Raw genomic sequence first — 12,871 nt, 5'->3', positions numbered from 1 at the left:
TAGAATGCGATGCAGCAGCTTCTGGGGTCCCCTGCTTTCGTTTCTCAAAGGTATTTACTGCTGAATTATACATTATATTTCACTGTTTCGTCTTTATTCACGTCAAACACAATGATCCATGTCTTAGCAGTTTCTAACAAAGTCAGTGTGCCGCAGAGCCCCCACCTCCTGTCCTCAAGAGGGGGCAAAGCCCTTGGCAGCAAGGAAAACACTCACCTGCCTCTCCCCACTCTCGGGTGTGGGGGGGAGAAGGACCGACCTCCGCTCCTGTGTGGGGCTGATAGTCATCTTCTAGGACTTTCACATAGCCAAGGAAACCCTGTACATGGGCCTGATCGCCCCTGTCCCCTCCTCGCTTCCTGAGGGGGTCTCCATCTGTTCCGTGGCTGTGCTTCACACTTGGCTCCCTCTCGTTGAGGGGAGGAGAGAGCAACTGCGTTTAACCACCGCAGAGACTCAGCGCCACCTTGCCTAAGTCCAGAGGTGGGGGGAGGGGAAGCGGCGGGGGGGTGGGTGGGGTGGGGTGGGGTGGGGGTCCGATTCTCTCCCAGAGGACCAGAGAAGGACACCTGGGGTTAGGATTAGGGATCTGATCCTGCTCAATGGCCAGAACTGATGTATAGGTTGAAACCTGAGCCGGCTGGCTGTTTACTATTGGGAGAGAAGGAGGGAGGTAGGGAAGAAGGAAGCAGGCCATCTTCCCTCCAGGTGCCCATAAGAATTTTGGGAATATATAGTGTTCATGTCATGCTTTCTAGGGGGAAAAACAATCTATGGGGCATCCACTAAGTTATGCATAAGGCACAGCAGAGCCAGAGCCCCATGGAAGAACCCCACTCACCTAAGATGGGAGGCTATCAGTGGGTAGGAGAGGCCTGTTCTTTGCACAACAACGTAAGGTGGGAACAGCTCAAATCTTTTTTTTTTTTTTAATTTTATTTATTTATTTATTTGTGTGTGTGTGTGTGTGTGTGTGGCCAGCTCAGCCCACCAGGGGGCGGGGCTGGCTGGCATGTGGGGCTGGGGAATTGAACCGCGGTCCCTTGTGCTTTGCTAAGCTTGTTCTAAGTAGGTGCTTTAGACCACTGAGCCATCTCACCAGCCCCAACAGCTCAAATCTTACCGTCACTGTGGATCATTAGGCTTGTTTGTCTTTATTTTCTCTCCCAGTATATAATGCTATTATGAATATCCTTTACCTATCTCTCTGCATGCAGGAAGCATGGTTGCTGTCTCTTGACATATGTTTGACCCAAGGCCAGCTGAAGCCTGGCACAGCCCAGTCTAGCCTTTCACGGAAGCCTGAGGTATACAGGTGGCCTTGGTCACCAGCATAGCCTTGCTGAGAGCGTAGGTCAGCGGTCACCAGGAAACAAGTCTCAGATACTACAATCCAGCCATTCTGGGGATCCTCAGGGGTGGTGCATTCCTTTCATTATTGTTAACCATTCATTCTCTGGGGCAGGGTGAGAAGACATGCCCGGATGGAAAAGGTCCTTATATGTGGATGAACCATGCGTGGAACATGAGTAGCTGCCCCATACCTGTGAGGCACTGGCTTGCCCAAGGCCCGGAGATGACCCATGAATGCCCACTATTCTGGCTCACTCATCCCCTGCTAGTAGCTTGCTGAACTCTTGAGTGGTCACCTTCTGTATAAAGACTAGCAGAAACTGAAGAAAGCAGAAATTAGGGGCCAGCGAGATAGCTCAGCAGACTAAACACCTGCTTAGGCAAGCACAGCGACTGGGGTTTGATCCTGGCACCACATGCCGCACTGGCTCCACCCCCGAGCACGCTGAGCTGGTGAACAAGTCTGGTGTGGTGACGCACGCCTTAATCCCCGTGCTGGGGAGGCTGAAAATAGGAGGATCCCTACAAGTCCAAGCTGCATAGTGAGACCCTGTACCAAATACATGAAAGAAAGAAGGAAAGATGGAAAGAAGGAAAGAAGGAAAGAAGGAAAGAAGGAAAAAAGGAAAGAAAGAAAGAAAGAAAGAAAGAAAGAAAGAAAGAAAGAAAGAAAGAAAGAAAGAAAGAAAGAAAGAGCAAGCAGAAGTTCACGTTAGACAGCTGGCCAAGATGTGCACTGCTCCCACCTGCCACCAGGTGGGGATGTCACTAGGTGGTCCACTGAAGCCAGGAGGAAGCCAGGATGGAGAGAAGAAGCCAGCTCCCTCTGAGGAAGAGTTCTGCCACCACCAGGCAGGGGAACAGCCCCACCCTTTTCTCACTAGGGCCCTGGCTTCTCTCTTGCCATGGCTCCCTGTCTTCTGCCTACAGGGAGAAAGTTTCACAGCAATTAAACGCTGCCTGTCTTCCCAGCTGGACAGAGAAGCTGAGAAGTCCCCAGCCCTCTCTCCAGTGGGGGAGGCACCTCAGGATGGATATCAGCAAGGCAGCTGCTGTCAGTAAGGAGAAGTGCTTTAGAGGGAGGCAGTGATGATAAGCCCGAGCGACAGGGCCCCCAGGCAGGGGCATTCACGATTTAGAAAGGGTACACAGGAGGGACCTGGGCCAGACAGAAGACAGAGACTGAAGGCAGCAGGCCATATAAGGAGCTCTGGAGTTGCTATAAGACCCAGAGCACCTCCAAAAAGTGATGCACACAGTTCTCATAGGTCCCAGTTATTCTGTCAGATAAACAGATTTTTAAAAAGGGGGTTTATCTGTGCCATTAAGCATCATTCAGCCAGGAAATGAATGAAGTTCTGACACATACTGCAACACAAGGTACCCCAACATCATCCTGCTAAGTCAAAGAAGCCAGACACAAGAGAACACACGTGGTATGATTCTATTTATATGAAATATCCAGAATAGGCAGATCTGTAAGAGACAGAAAGTGGAGTAGTGGATGCTTCAGTGGTAGAGGTTGGGAAAGGGAGCGACTGCCTATGGCGGGGTGCTGGAGGGGTGATGAAAGTTCCTTAATTGACTCATGATGGCTGCCCAACTCTGGGGACTAACAAGATGTCATTACTGAGTTGTATACTTCACATAGATAAATTGATGATGAATGAATTATGTCTCAAAAAGCTATTGTTTGAAATTATTAATAAGAAAAACAACCAAATAAGGACTTGGAAGGTTTTGCTAGAAAAAAGTTATAATACTCCAAAAAGGAAAATGAATGTTAAATTTACAAGTAAGCCAGGTGTAGTAGGTCCCAACTACAATCCCAGGACTCTGTGAAGCTGAGGCAGGAGAATCACAAATTTGAACTCCCCCGAAGCAATTTAGCAACTTAATGAGAGCCTGCCTCAAAACTAAAACAAAACAAAACAACAAAACAAAAGCTGCAGATGTAGCTCAGTGTAAACACCCTCCTGAGTACCAAAAAAAAAAAAAAAAAAAAAAAAAAACCAATGTGGGCACAGTGGCAGGAGCCTGTAGTTCCAGCTCCTCAGAATGCCAAGACAGGAGAATTACTTGGGTCCAGCAGTTTGGAACCCACCTGCGTGACACAATGAGACCTGGCCTCAAAAGAAAAGTACAAATAGAGCTTCAAATATTCAAAGGAAGAAGGTTATGTTTATTAATGGGATCAAACAAATGACTGTTAAATTTATAAGATTTAAGAACAAATTATAAATTGAAAAGTTTAAGGAAGCATTAGGTTTTGAGATTTATAATTTTTTTTAACGAATTTAGTACAGGGTCTACAGAGTCTCACTACACAGATCAGACTCCATAGTGATCCTCCTGTTTTCAGCTATGTAAGTGCTAGGATTATAGGTGCATGCCACCACAGCCAGTCTCAATTGCCATCTCAGCATGTCCCTGGGGTGGGGCTGGCATGGCACACCGGGGATCGAGCCCCAGTTCTTGTGTCTGGCTAAACAGGTGCTTTAATCCACTGAGCTATCTGGCCAGCCCTTAGATTTATAATTGCAACACATGAAAACTCATTAGTTAAAAATAAAATAAAAACAGCTAGGGATAGGTGCTTGTGTGTCACCTTAGGTAAGTCACTGTCTAGTTGCTATCTACACAGCAAGTTATAAAACACCCCACAATGGGCAGGTAACCCTAGAACCATCTTCTAATGAAACCTCTCCCTCTCCCTTCTCCTCTTCCTTCCTCTCTCCAGTTTTCCAAAAGGAAGACAGCTTTGCACACCCCACCAGCCATCTTTATCGCAAATCTCAACTTCTGCACACCATCACTGTGTCTGGTGGGTCCCCAGCGCTCTGGTGGGTGTTCATTAGGAGTCCAGACCACCCCCAACTGAGGACACCCATCTGGGAACATGGACTCGCCACACTCCTCCTGGGACACTTATTTCTACCTTGACTAGGGGATTTCATGCCCAAGTTTAACTGTACGGTTAGCCAAGCCAGGTGTGCTGGCACATGCCTATAATCCCAGCACTTGGGAGGCTGAGGCAAGAAGACTGCTGCCAGTTCAAGGCCAGCCTGGACTATAGAATGAGATACTATCTCAACCACCACCACCACCCCCCCCAAAAAAAAAAAAAAACCCTATAGTTTGAGTTCTAATGGTGAAAGAGGGGGAGGGGAAGGGAAGCAGGAGAACAGGGAGGGAGAGGAAGAGAGAGATGTAAGACTACTGGGACAGCTGGGATGGAGAAAAGGGAGGTGACCTTCATATTATGAGCTTCTGAGGGCACGGGCTGGGCTTAAGAGGCAGTGGTGGTGCAGACAACCACACAGCGGTCTACACTGGCCCAGAACTACTGTCCCCTCTTGCAGTAACTGCAGAGGATATTCACAGGCAGTGTCTGCTCTGGCCAGGGAGAAAACGAGGCTCCTGCAGGATCCCAGTCCAGCCAGAGCACCTGCGTGGACTGCTCTCTCTTGCTCTGCCGTGATCTTTTTTCAAAGCACTGCACAGCCCTTACCACACCAGCTCCTCCCTGCAGGACCTGGGACCTCACTCTCAAGAGGGAGCTGGGTCAGCTCTTCTGCAGGGCCTTCTATGCGGCTTGATTTGGACATGACTGTCCCAATACGCAAGCTGTCTGCGAGCACAGGCTTTGTTCCCAGCCCTACTGGTGCCCTCAGCAAACACAGGATGCTGTAAAAGAGATAAGATGGAGCATGGAATCTTCCAAACACCCGGCCATCTGAGGAGCCCAAACATGCACACGAGATGCCTCAAGGACTTCACCCACAGACAAGACCTTCCGCCTCATGTCCCCTGCCTTCTTTCAAGCCTTGTGAAAAAGGCTTTTCTTTACTCCCCACAGATGGTCTTTTCTCTCTCTGTCTGCCTGTACCCAGGCACACTAAATTCCATATCACACTGCCCTTACACAAGCTTCGTGGTCTTGGCTGGTCTCTGCCTCGCACTGTCCCTTACAACTTCCAGTCTGTCAGTATCAGTTTAGCTGCTGATACTCTGAGGACAGCATATCCCAAATGCATTTTTAAAATTCCTGTTAGCAGTGAAAAGCAGGGCGGGGAGGAAAGGACGAGCCAGCAGGAGGGCATGGCATCTGTTTATCCCCTCCCTTCTCTGCCTTCTGCGTTTACATCCCGTACAGACAGCAGTCTGCATCCAACTGCTATCCTGGGCTTCCACAGGCTGGGGGGTGGGGTGGGCTGAGGAGGAAACACAGGAGGTGGAGGGGGAGCAGTGGCAACGTGTTGGGGGACAGAGGGCGCAGGTTTTCCGTGAGTTTCAAGAGGCGCCATTGGTCCTGAAGCCTGGTTGCAAAGTGTTGGTAGCTCTGTGTGTTGATGCCAAGCACAGTGTTGGCTGTGGGGTAGTTCAGGAAGTCTCCACACTTCTCTTGCTATCATCTTTGGTTCTCTTACTAGACACAGGAAACCAGAGGGTGGCACGCTGTGTCCAGCATAGCAGCCCAGCCTTTGAGAGAAAGGTGGGTGTGGGGTCAGCAGAAAAGGCTGGGAGACGAGAAGCAATGGCAACCCTTCAGCAGAAATGAAGCAGACACAAACTCCTGAGGGAGAGCTTGCTCTGTAGCCACCCACGGCCTCACATCTGTCCCTGATGGTCTCAGCACCCATGGGAAAAGGTGTAAGGGTAGGCGAGACCTCGGTAGCCTGCAATCTGTTTGGTGGGAAAGCAAGACAGGCAGCCCCCAAAGAGCCATCTGGCCGGCCCCCATCAATGCACAGCTGTGTGTCCTGAGCCTGCGCTCTGTGGCACCCCTGGTGGCTGTGCTGATGGTTCTGGAAAGAAGTGGCCCAGCTTCTCGCGGACAGGCAGGGGGCTTAGCAGTGGGAGAGCAATTAACCAAATGGACCCATTTGTGAAATTGAAGGCCTGGGAGAGCTGGGCAGTCTCCCTGCCATGCGTGCGCGTCAGAGGGCAGGTGTCTGCTTCCAGGGGTCTGAGCTGACAACGTGTGAGGGAGGAGGTTTGGAAGCAGATACCTGGGGCTGCTGCAGGTGACAGTGGCCTAGAAACAATGGGAGAAGAGCAGGAGAGAGAAAGCGCTCCTCTGGAGGCTTCCCAGCTGGAACTACAAGGTCAGATTCCCAGCTGGAACCTGGCAGTCACTCACTCAGAAACGTTCTGCAGCATGTTGATGATACTTGGAACAAAAGCTCCACTCCAGCACCGCTGAAATACAGCCCCAACCCAAGGGCCATCTGTGCAGGTTCCAGGCTGAACTGCTGGGATTCAAATCCAGGTGGCGGCGCTTTCTTAAAAGAGGCGGGTGGGGGGACTCCAGGCAAGCACATTAACCTTCCTGGACATCTATTCTGTCACTAGTGAAGTGGGAATGACACCGGACCCCCTCATAGGGCTGTTGTGGAGAAATATGGGGAGCTGCAAGTGAGCACCAGCACAGGTGCGCTCAAATGCTGGTTATCTTCATGGCTACTGTCAGCAGCTAAAGCAACCCAGTTCAGTCCCCTCTCTCAGGAATTATTATTGTTCCCACAAGAGCAGCATGTCCCTGCATGCATGTGCTCTCTTTGTCCTTTCTTAAGTTCTTCTGTGTGTCTGAAAGTCTCCACCAGGTTCTCCCTCTGCCAAGTATGGCTGCCCCGGGTTGGGGGGCAATGTGTGAGGGCACGGCAGGAAAACGGCCCTTGGTGTAGGGCATCACCACTCTATCACCATCTATCATAGTCATTCTCTCTCCCCAACCCCTGTACGTTTGCCTCTTCCTCTCTGATTCTCTCTCTGTCTCTGTTTTCCTCTAGTACAAACCCAGGCCTCATGCATGCTAAGCAAGTGTCCTACCATGGAGTGATATCCTGGCCCTTTTCATTTTCTAACTTGAGACAGAGGCTCACTAGGTCACTAAGTTGCCCAAACTGGGCTTGAGCTTATGATCCTCCTGCCTCAGCCTCCCAGGTACTTGGGATTCCTTGTGTGCACCACCATGAAGGCCTGGAAATGACTTCTTGGAACCTCAGTTTATTCAACAATGAATGGAAATGACGAGGCAGGTTATGCTCATATCACATGGCAAATGACCAAACTGATGTAAAGACACATTATAAAAACGATGAAGCTCCTAGCCCACTGGGATTGCTGGGGAGCCTGGAAGTGCGCGGAGGTGCAAGCTGGGCAGGGCACTCTGGTCAGGCAGGCTGCAGCAGCTGGCTCCCTGGAGGACTTCCAGATCTGCTGCTGCACAAGGAGGTCACTGTCGTCAGATACGGAACAAGCTCCCAGGGGTCTAGATAGGCAACCCAGGGTGTGTGCACCCCAGGAAGCCTGGAGGAGGTTTTGAGGGGTAAAAGCAGTGTGGGGAGGGTGCATGAAAAGTAGAAGGAGGCATAGTGACCCTGAGGGGGAGTAGCTCCCTGGTTCTGCTGCAAACCTGGCATGTGTTCGCAGGCACATATTACGTGTCTATTTAACTAAACAGGAATAATAGTTTCGTGATTAGAGTCCTTCAGATACAGTGAAGGAAAAAACCACGTTGCGGCACCTGCACCCCACTATCCCATGCTTGAGGGTTGTGTTTAGAATAGTGAGGATGAAAAAGCCCCACAGTCCGAGGCAGCTCCCAGGGGGCCCCCAGAACCTGATGCTGCACCGTGGCCAGCCGGAGCCCTCAGAGGGCCCCTCACGGACTACTTTCATACAGGTCTATCTGTACTGCATTGTACAAGGAATGACCTTCCATCTACTGAGCACCTACTATATAGCAGGTGCTGTGCATCTGTCTGCTCTTCATCACTAGAGTAGGATGTTCATTGTTACCCGCATTTTATAAAGTGAGAAACCAAGACTCAGAGTAGATTAAAAAAAAAACCTTTCCAGAGATCACATAGCAAATGGGGAAGGACTCGCATCAGGTCTGTTCTGATCCCAAACCCACGTCATCAGTGTGCTTTGCCTCCTCTTTCCCACCTGCTCCCTGTCTACTCTCCAACCCAACCTGGGGGAACACCAGACACTAGGGGAGGAACCTAAGGCCAGAAAGATGCTGCACTACAGCAGAGATGGTCAAACTCAGAAAAAAAGGAGCCAAAGTTCTGGGGTTAGACTGCCCCGCCCTGCAGCCTCTCGGCGGCCAACTATTTCTCTGATAAAATCGCAGTTCTGTCACCCTGGCTGAGGAAGCACGGGAGGCCAGAGCATTGGGAGATTCTAGCCAGAACAGAACAAGGCCGATCTGGAGCACAGGGTGTGGCTTCAGTGCTGGGGCCTCCCTGCTTCCTACACCTGGACAGCTGTCCCTCTGCCAGGGCCCCTGGCCCTGCCCAGAAGAGGAGTTCTCAGCTGCTCTGCATACACCAGAGCTGTCACTCAGAAGCCTCCCAGGTTGTGGGGGCCCTGGCTAAGGGGGAATTCAGGCCACAAGCAAAGCTGGTTCCCAATTTTCCAGTTCAATGGATGGGAGGACAATAGCGAGGCTGACACTGGCGACTCCACTTGCAGGGAAGAGGAAGTCAATGCTCCCCACCCTATGTACCAGCCTCCAGGCAGGGAGGCCCTTGGGATGTGGCTCTGTGGTGACTCTGGGCTTCTATTCCTGGGAGAAGGAAGAGACCATCCCTGGGAAGATGCCTGGGGCAAGAGGCCAAATTTAAAAAAAAAATCCACTCACCTCCTCCGCCTCATTCAGCCTCTTCCTTGCAGCACCAGAGGTGGCTCTGTGGCAGTGTGCTGAGGGCAGGAGAGCTCCAGGGCCCCAAACTGCACATGCGTCAATCAACCTGTCTCAAAGCAAGCACAAAGGAGAGTCCCTCGGTTACTCTAGGGAAGGAGAGAAGGCCTCGCGATATGCAGTGCACTCATTCGCTGGGGATACGACATCTTTGCAAAGCTTTGTGAAGCGTAAGGCCTCTTTGAAGCTCAAAACCCTGTGAGAGTCTGCAAGGTGCTTAACCACGTGGGTCTTTGGGGAGGGGTGACTGTCCCTGTCCTCCTTTCAGCCATTTTTTTAGTGACTAACACTAGAGTCTGATTCTTTTCACCTGAAGGAGTTCAGCTATAGCCCAAAGAATCTCTCTCCTACTCCCAAAGGAGACTTTATCCGTAATTATTTCATTAATTTCTTACCTTCCTTAGGAGAACTATGTTTCTATTCCCTGTCTATAGATAAGCCAACTGAGTTTATCATAAATCAGTTCATAACACATTGAGAGGTCTAACTTGACAATTCTCAGTTCTCATTGATGATGTCATTGAGAATGGGGCTCTTACCTATGACAGTCTCACTTTACTGATCTGTAAGATGGGGAGAAGGTACAGCAGAACAGATCAGTTGGACCACCGGGCCACTAGTTAGCATGTGCGGGACTTGATTTCTGGCTCCAGTTCTTTGGGCAAGCATTTTTAACTTTTTTCAGTACGGAAAGTAGGACTCATTTAATTACATGCTTTGCATTGAAGTGTATCTCTAGGAAATGATAAAGTCCACCACAATACCAGACACCAGAGCAAGTACACATGTGCTCCTTGATTCAGTAATCTTAGATCTAGGAATCTATTTGAAATACGTCCTTCACGCCTATATTGTGAGGCCAGGTTATTACCCTGAAACCTTGAACAATATGACAGAAAAAAGTATGTTTAACACGTTACTATTCATTTGTGAAAGGAGGAAGGAATGCAAAAGTATGTATATATATTAGATTTTGAAAAAGACAGTAAAAGGATAGAGCATAAACTACATTTTAAAAGGTCCATGGAAGGGAAATGAGGTGGCAGGACGGAGCTTGTGCATCAAGGCTGACTCTGAATACAGTTAGTTTCCACCTTAACAACAACTTCTCTTCTGAGAGAACGTATGTGAGTAGGACTTGTTCATTTCATTAAGTCTGACAAAATGGGTCTTACACACCTTTGACACAAACATACATACAATGTAAAGCTTAACATACCAAATGCGAGGCCCATTCATATCTGTGAAAGTTCGCAACCGAAATGTAAGTCAGAGACTTACTGTATACTTTGTTCTGTGGCCTTAGTTATATATAAAACTTTATAAGACACAACTAAAAGCATTATTAGAAGACGTTTCTAAAAATACAAATAAAATTAAACACATGAACCTCCGATGGAAGTGGTTGATGTAACATACATAGAGAAATTAAAACATGGCAATTTATTTAATGACATACCCACAAGAATAAAAAGAACTGCCATACTCCCTCTCAATAAATCCTTAAAGGGTCTCAATAATTACATTATGAATGGCACTATGGTATTATTGTTATTATTATTCTAAGACTTTTGCATGTTCATTATGGGATAAATCAAGTCATAACATTCACGTTGTGAGAAATAGGACTTTCTGGTGAAGTCGCTCATGTTGGGTTGATGGGATTGGGTAAAATTCTGTAGTACGTTTTTTTAAGACAGGGTCTCACTATGCAGTTGTCTTGGTCACTGCTTTTATTGCTGTGACAAGACACCCAACATCAACGTCAAGGGGGAAAGGCTTAGTCAGCTCACAGTTTGTGGAGGTTTCGTCCATAATGGGCTGGCTCCAAGCCAGGGTGGCCCATGGCAGAGGGGCAAATGTTCACAGTACTAGAAGACAGCAAGTGCAACAGGAGACAGCAAGACAGGCCTCCTTTTGTCCCTTATACTGCATTCAGTCTCCTGGGATTTGGGCAATGCCAATCCAATCAGTGGATTGATCCAGCCATTACCCACCCTTAATTTCAGCACCCTTAGTCCCAGAACTGCACTAGAAATCAAACACACCCCATAAATTCAGCCACTTCTGAAAAACTGCTATGACTGCATTAGGCTTTGGGGAGACATCAAGGCACAGACCATAACAGCAGTTCAGGATGGTCTTGAACCCACAATGTTGCCCAGGCTGGCCTCAAAATTGAGGTGATCCTCTTGCCTCAACCTTCTAAGTGCTGGGATTACAAGTGTGCACCACCACACTCAGTTAAAATTCCATAGTCCTGATTGTGACAGTGTAGTCCTAATTGAAACCAACAGTGTGGACTCCATACGTTTTATCTGAATCATATGCATATGTGTGTGTGCATGTGTGTGCATGTGTGTACATGCATACATATTTCTTAACTGGTCACTGCAAGGTTTAGAAATATAGAAACTACGGCCATTACGGTATGAATGAGTGCCCCTACCAATCAGATTACGAACCCTAGTCAGGCTTCCTTGGAGAAATGGTTTTTTCCAAATTCAATGCAGCAGCTATTCAAATTGAGCCTGATATATCTCATCATACCCAAAAAGCAAGTAAAGGGTCAAAGACTACTAGACTCACAGCAAGGGTCTGAGAAGCCAACCAGTTTCCCTGGTGTCAAGTGGGTCATCAATAAGAACAGCTGTAACAGTGTGTTGGTGTCTTGGTTACTTTTCTCTACCTGCTGGAACAAAATATCCCACAAACATAAGGAAGGGAAGATTTATTTAGCTCAAGGGTTAGTGTAGGCTTCAGTCCATAACCAGCTGGCACCAAGGCAAAGAGGCATGGTGAGGGGCAACACTCCAAAGTAGCAGAAGACAGCAAAAGCAACAAGAGCAAAAGGTGGGGAGAAGCAAGCCTCTTTTCCCCCCTTATATTGTATGTGAGCTATTAGTCCCCAGGTGGGTGTAGCACTCACACCACCTCTGCGCCCTCCTCTTGCACAGGCTCAGGACGTTTGCAAACTGAGGACCCTGGCCCCTTGCTGAATGACTTAAACTTCTAAACTTCTCAAGTTGACAATGAACAACATCCTAATGCAGTAAGGGCAAGTCCTCTGTATCCCAGGATGTAGAACGGATGAGTTACTTAAACTTCTAAGTTTCTCAAGTTGACACTAGGTATCGACCATTACAGGGGTCGAGCTTTACTATGTCAACTTGCTTGGCTTGGGAGCTGCCTATGGGATTAGAAAAGCACAGCCCAGGACATATCTGGGTGAGTTGTGGAGGTGTTACCTTGGGTACTATGTATGATCCCTGGTCCCTTCCTCGCTGGCATTGTCCCTGCTCTGCTTCGCAGCGGACATACATTTGTGCTCTGCTGTGTTCTTCTGCCATGATTTGCCTGGTATAAATCAGCCTACCATGGACTGAACTCCCCAAACCTGTGCATCAAAATAAACCTCTTCATGTTTAAGTTGTGTGTGTTGAGTACTGCGCCTCTGAAATGGGAACGATGAGTAATACAGACTGAAATATAACAAATGGGTCTAAATCTGGGAACTCCTGATAGCATATAAAAAGAACCCAAAGTAAACCATTAGTCCACTTTGGAAGATGTTAGAGAAATGTCACTATTTTAAAATCTAGTTGATAAAGCTTGAAAAGAAAGCAGGGTTGGATAGGAATAGAGCTGGCCTGGCATTTAAAAATCATGAAGTAGGAGAGGGGGACATTGATTTTTGTCATAGTATTCTCTCCTCTTTTTCTTCTTCTTCTTCTTCTTCTTCTTCTTCTTCTTCTTCTTCTTCTTCTTCTTCTTCTTCTTCTTCTTCTTCTTCTTCTTCTTCTT

At 48.2% G+C, this 12,871-nt stretch overlaps 1 protein-coding gene across 16 annotated transcripts in view; it reads right to left on the bottom strand.

Moving 5' to 3' along the window:
• Positions 1 to 12,871, bottom strand: part of Nfasc (neurofascin) — a 191,064-nt gene that overhangs the window by 83,673 nt on the left and 94,520 nt on the right. For all 16 annotated transcript variants that reach the window (XM_023701259.1, XM_023701260.1, XM_023701265.1 and 13 more), the window contains one exon: positions 9,008 to 9,116. In XM_023701259.1, the coding sequence (XP_023557027.1) occupies positions 9,008 to 9,116 (109 nt within the window). The remainder of the gene's footprint in view (positions 1 to 9,007; positions 9,117 to 12,871) is intronic.

This window comes from Octodon degus, unplaced genomic scaffold (assembly GCF_000260255.1).
Source record: "Octodon degus isolate 3935 unplaced genomic scaffold, OctDeg1.0 scaffold00131, whole genome shotgun sequence".
In the NCBI taxonomy this organism is placed as follows: Eukaryota; Metazoa; Chordata; class Mammalia; order Rodentia; family Octodontidae; genus Octodon; species Octodon degus.
This window is presented reverse-complemented; position numbering and strand designations above follow the sequence as displayed.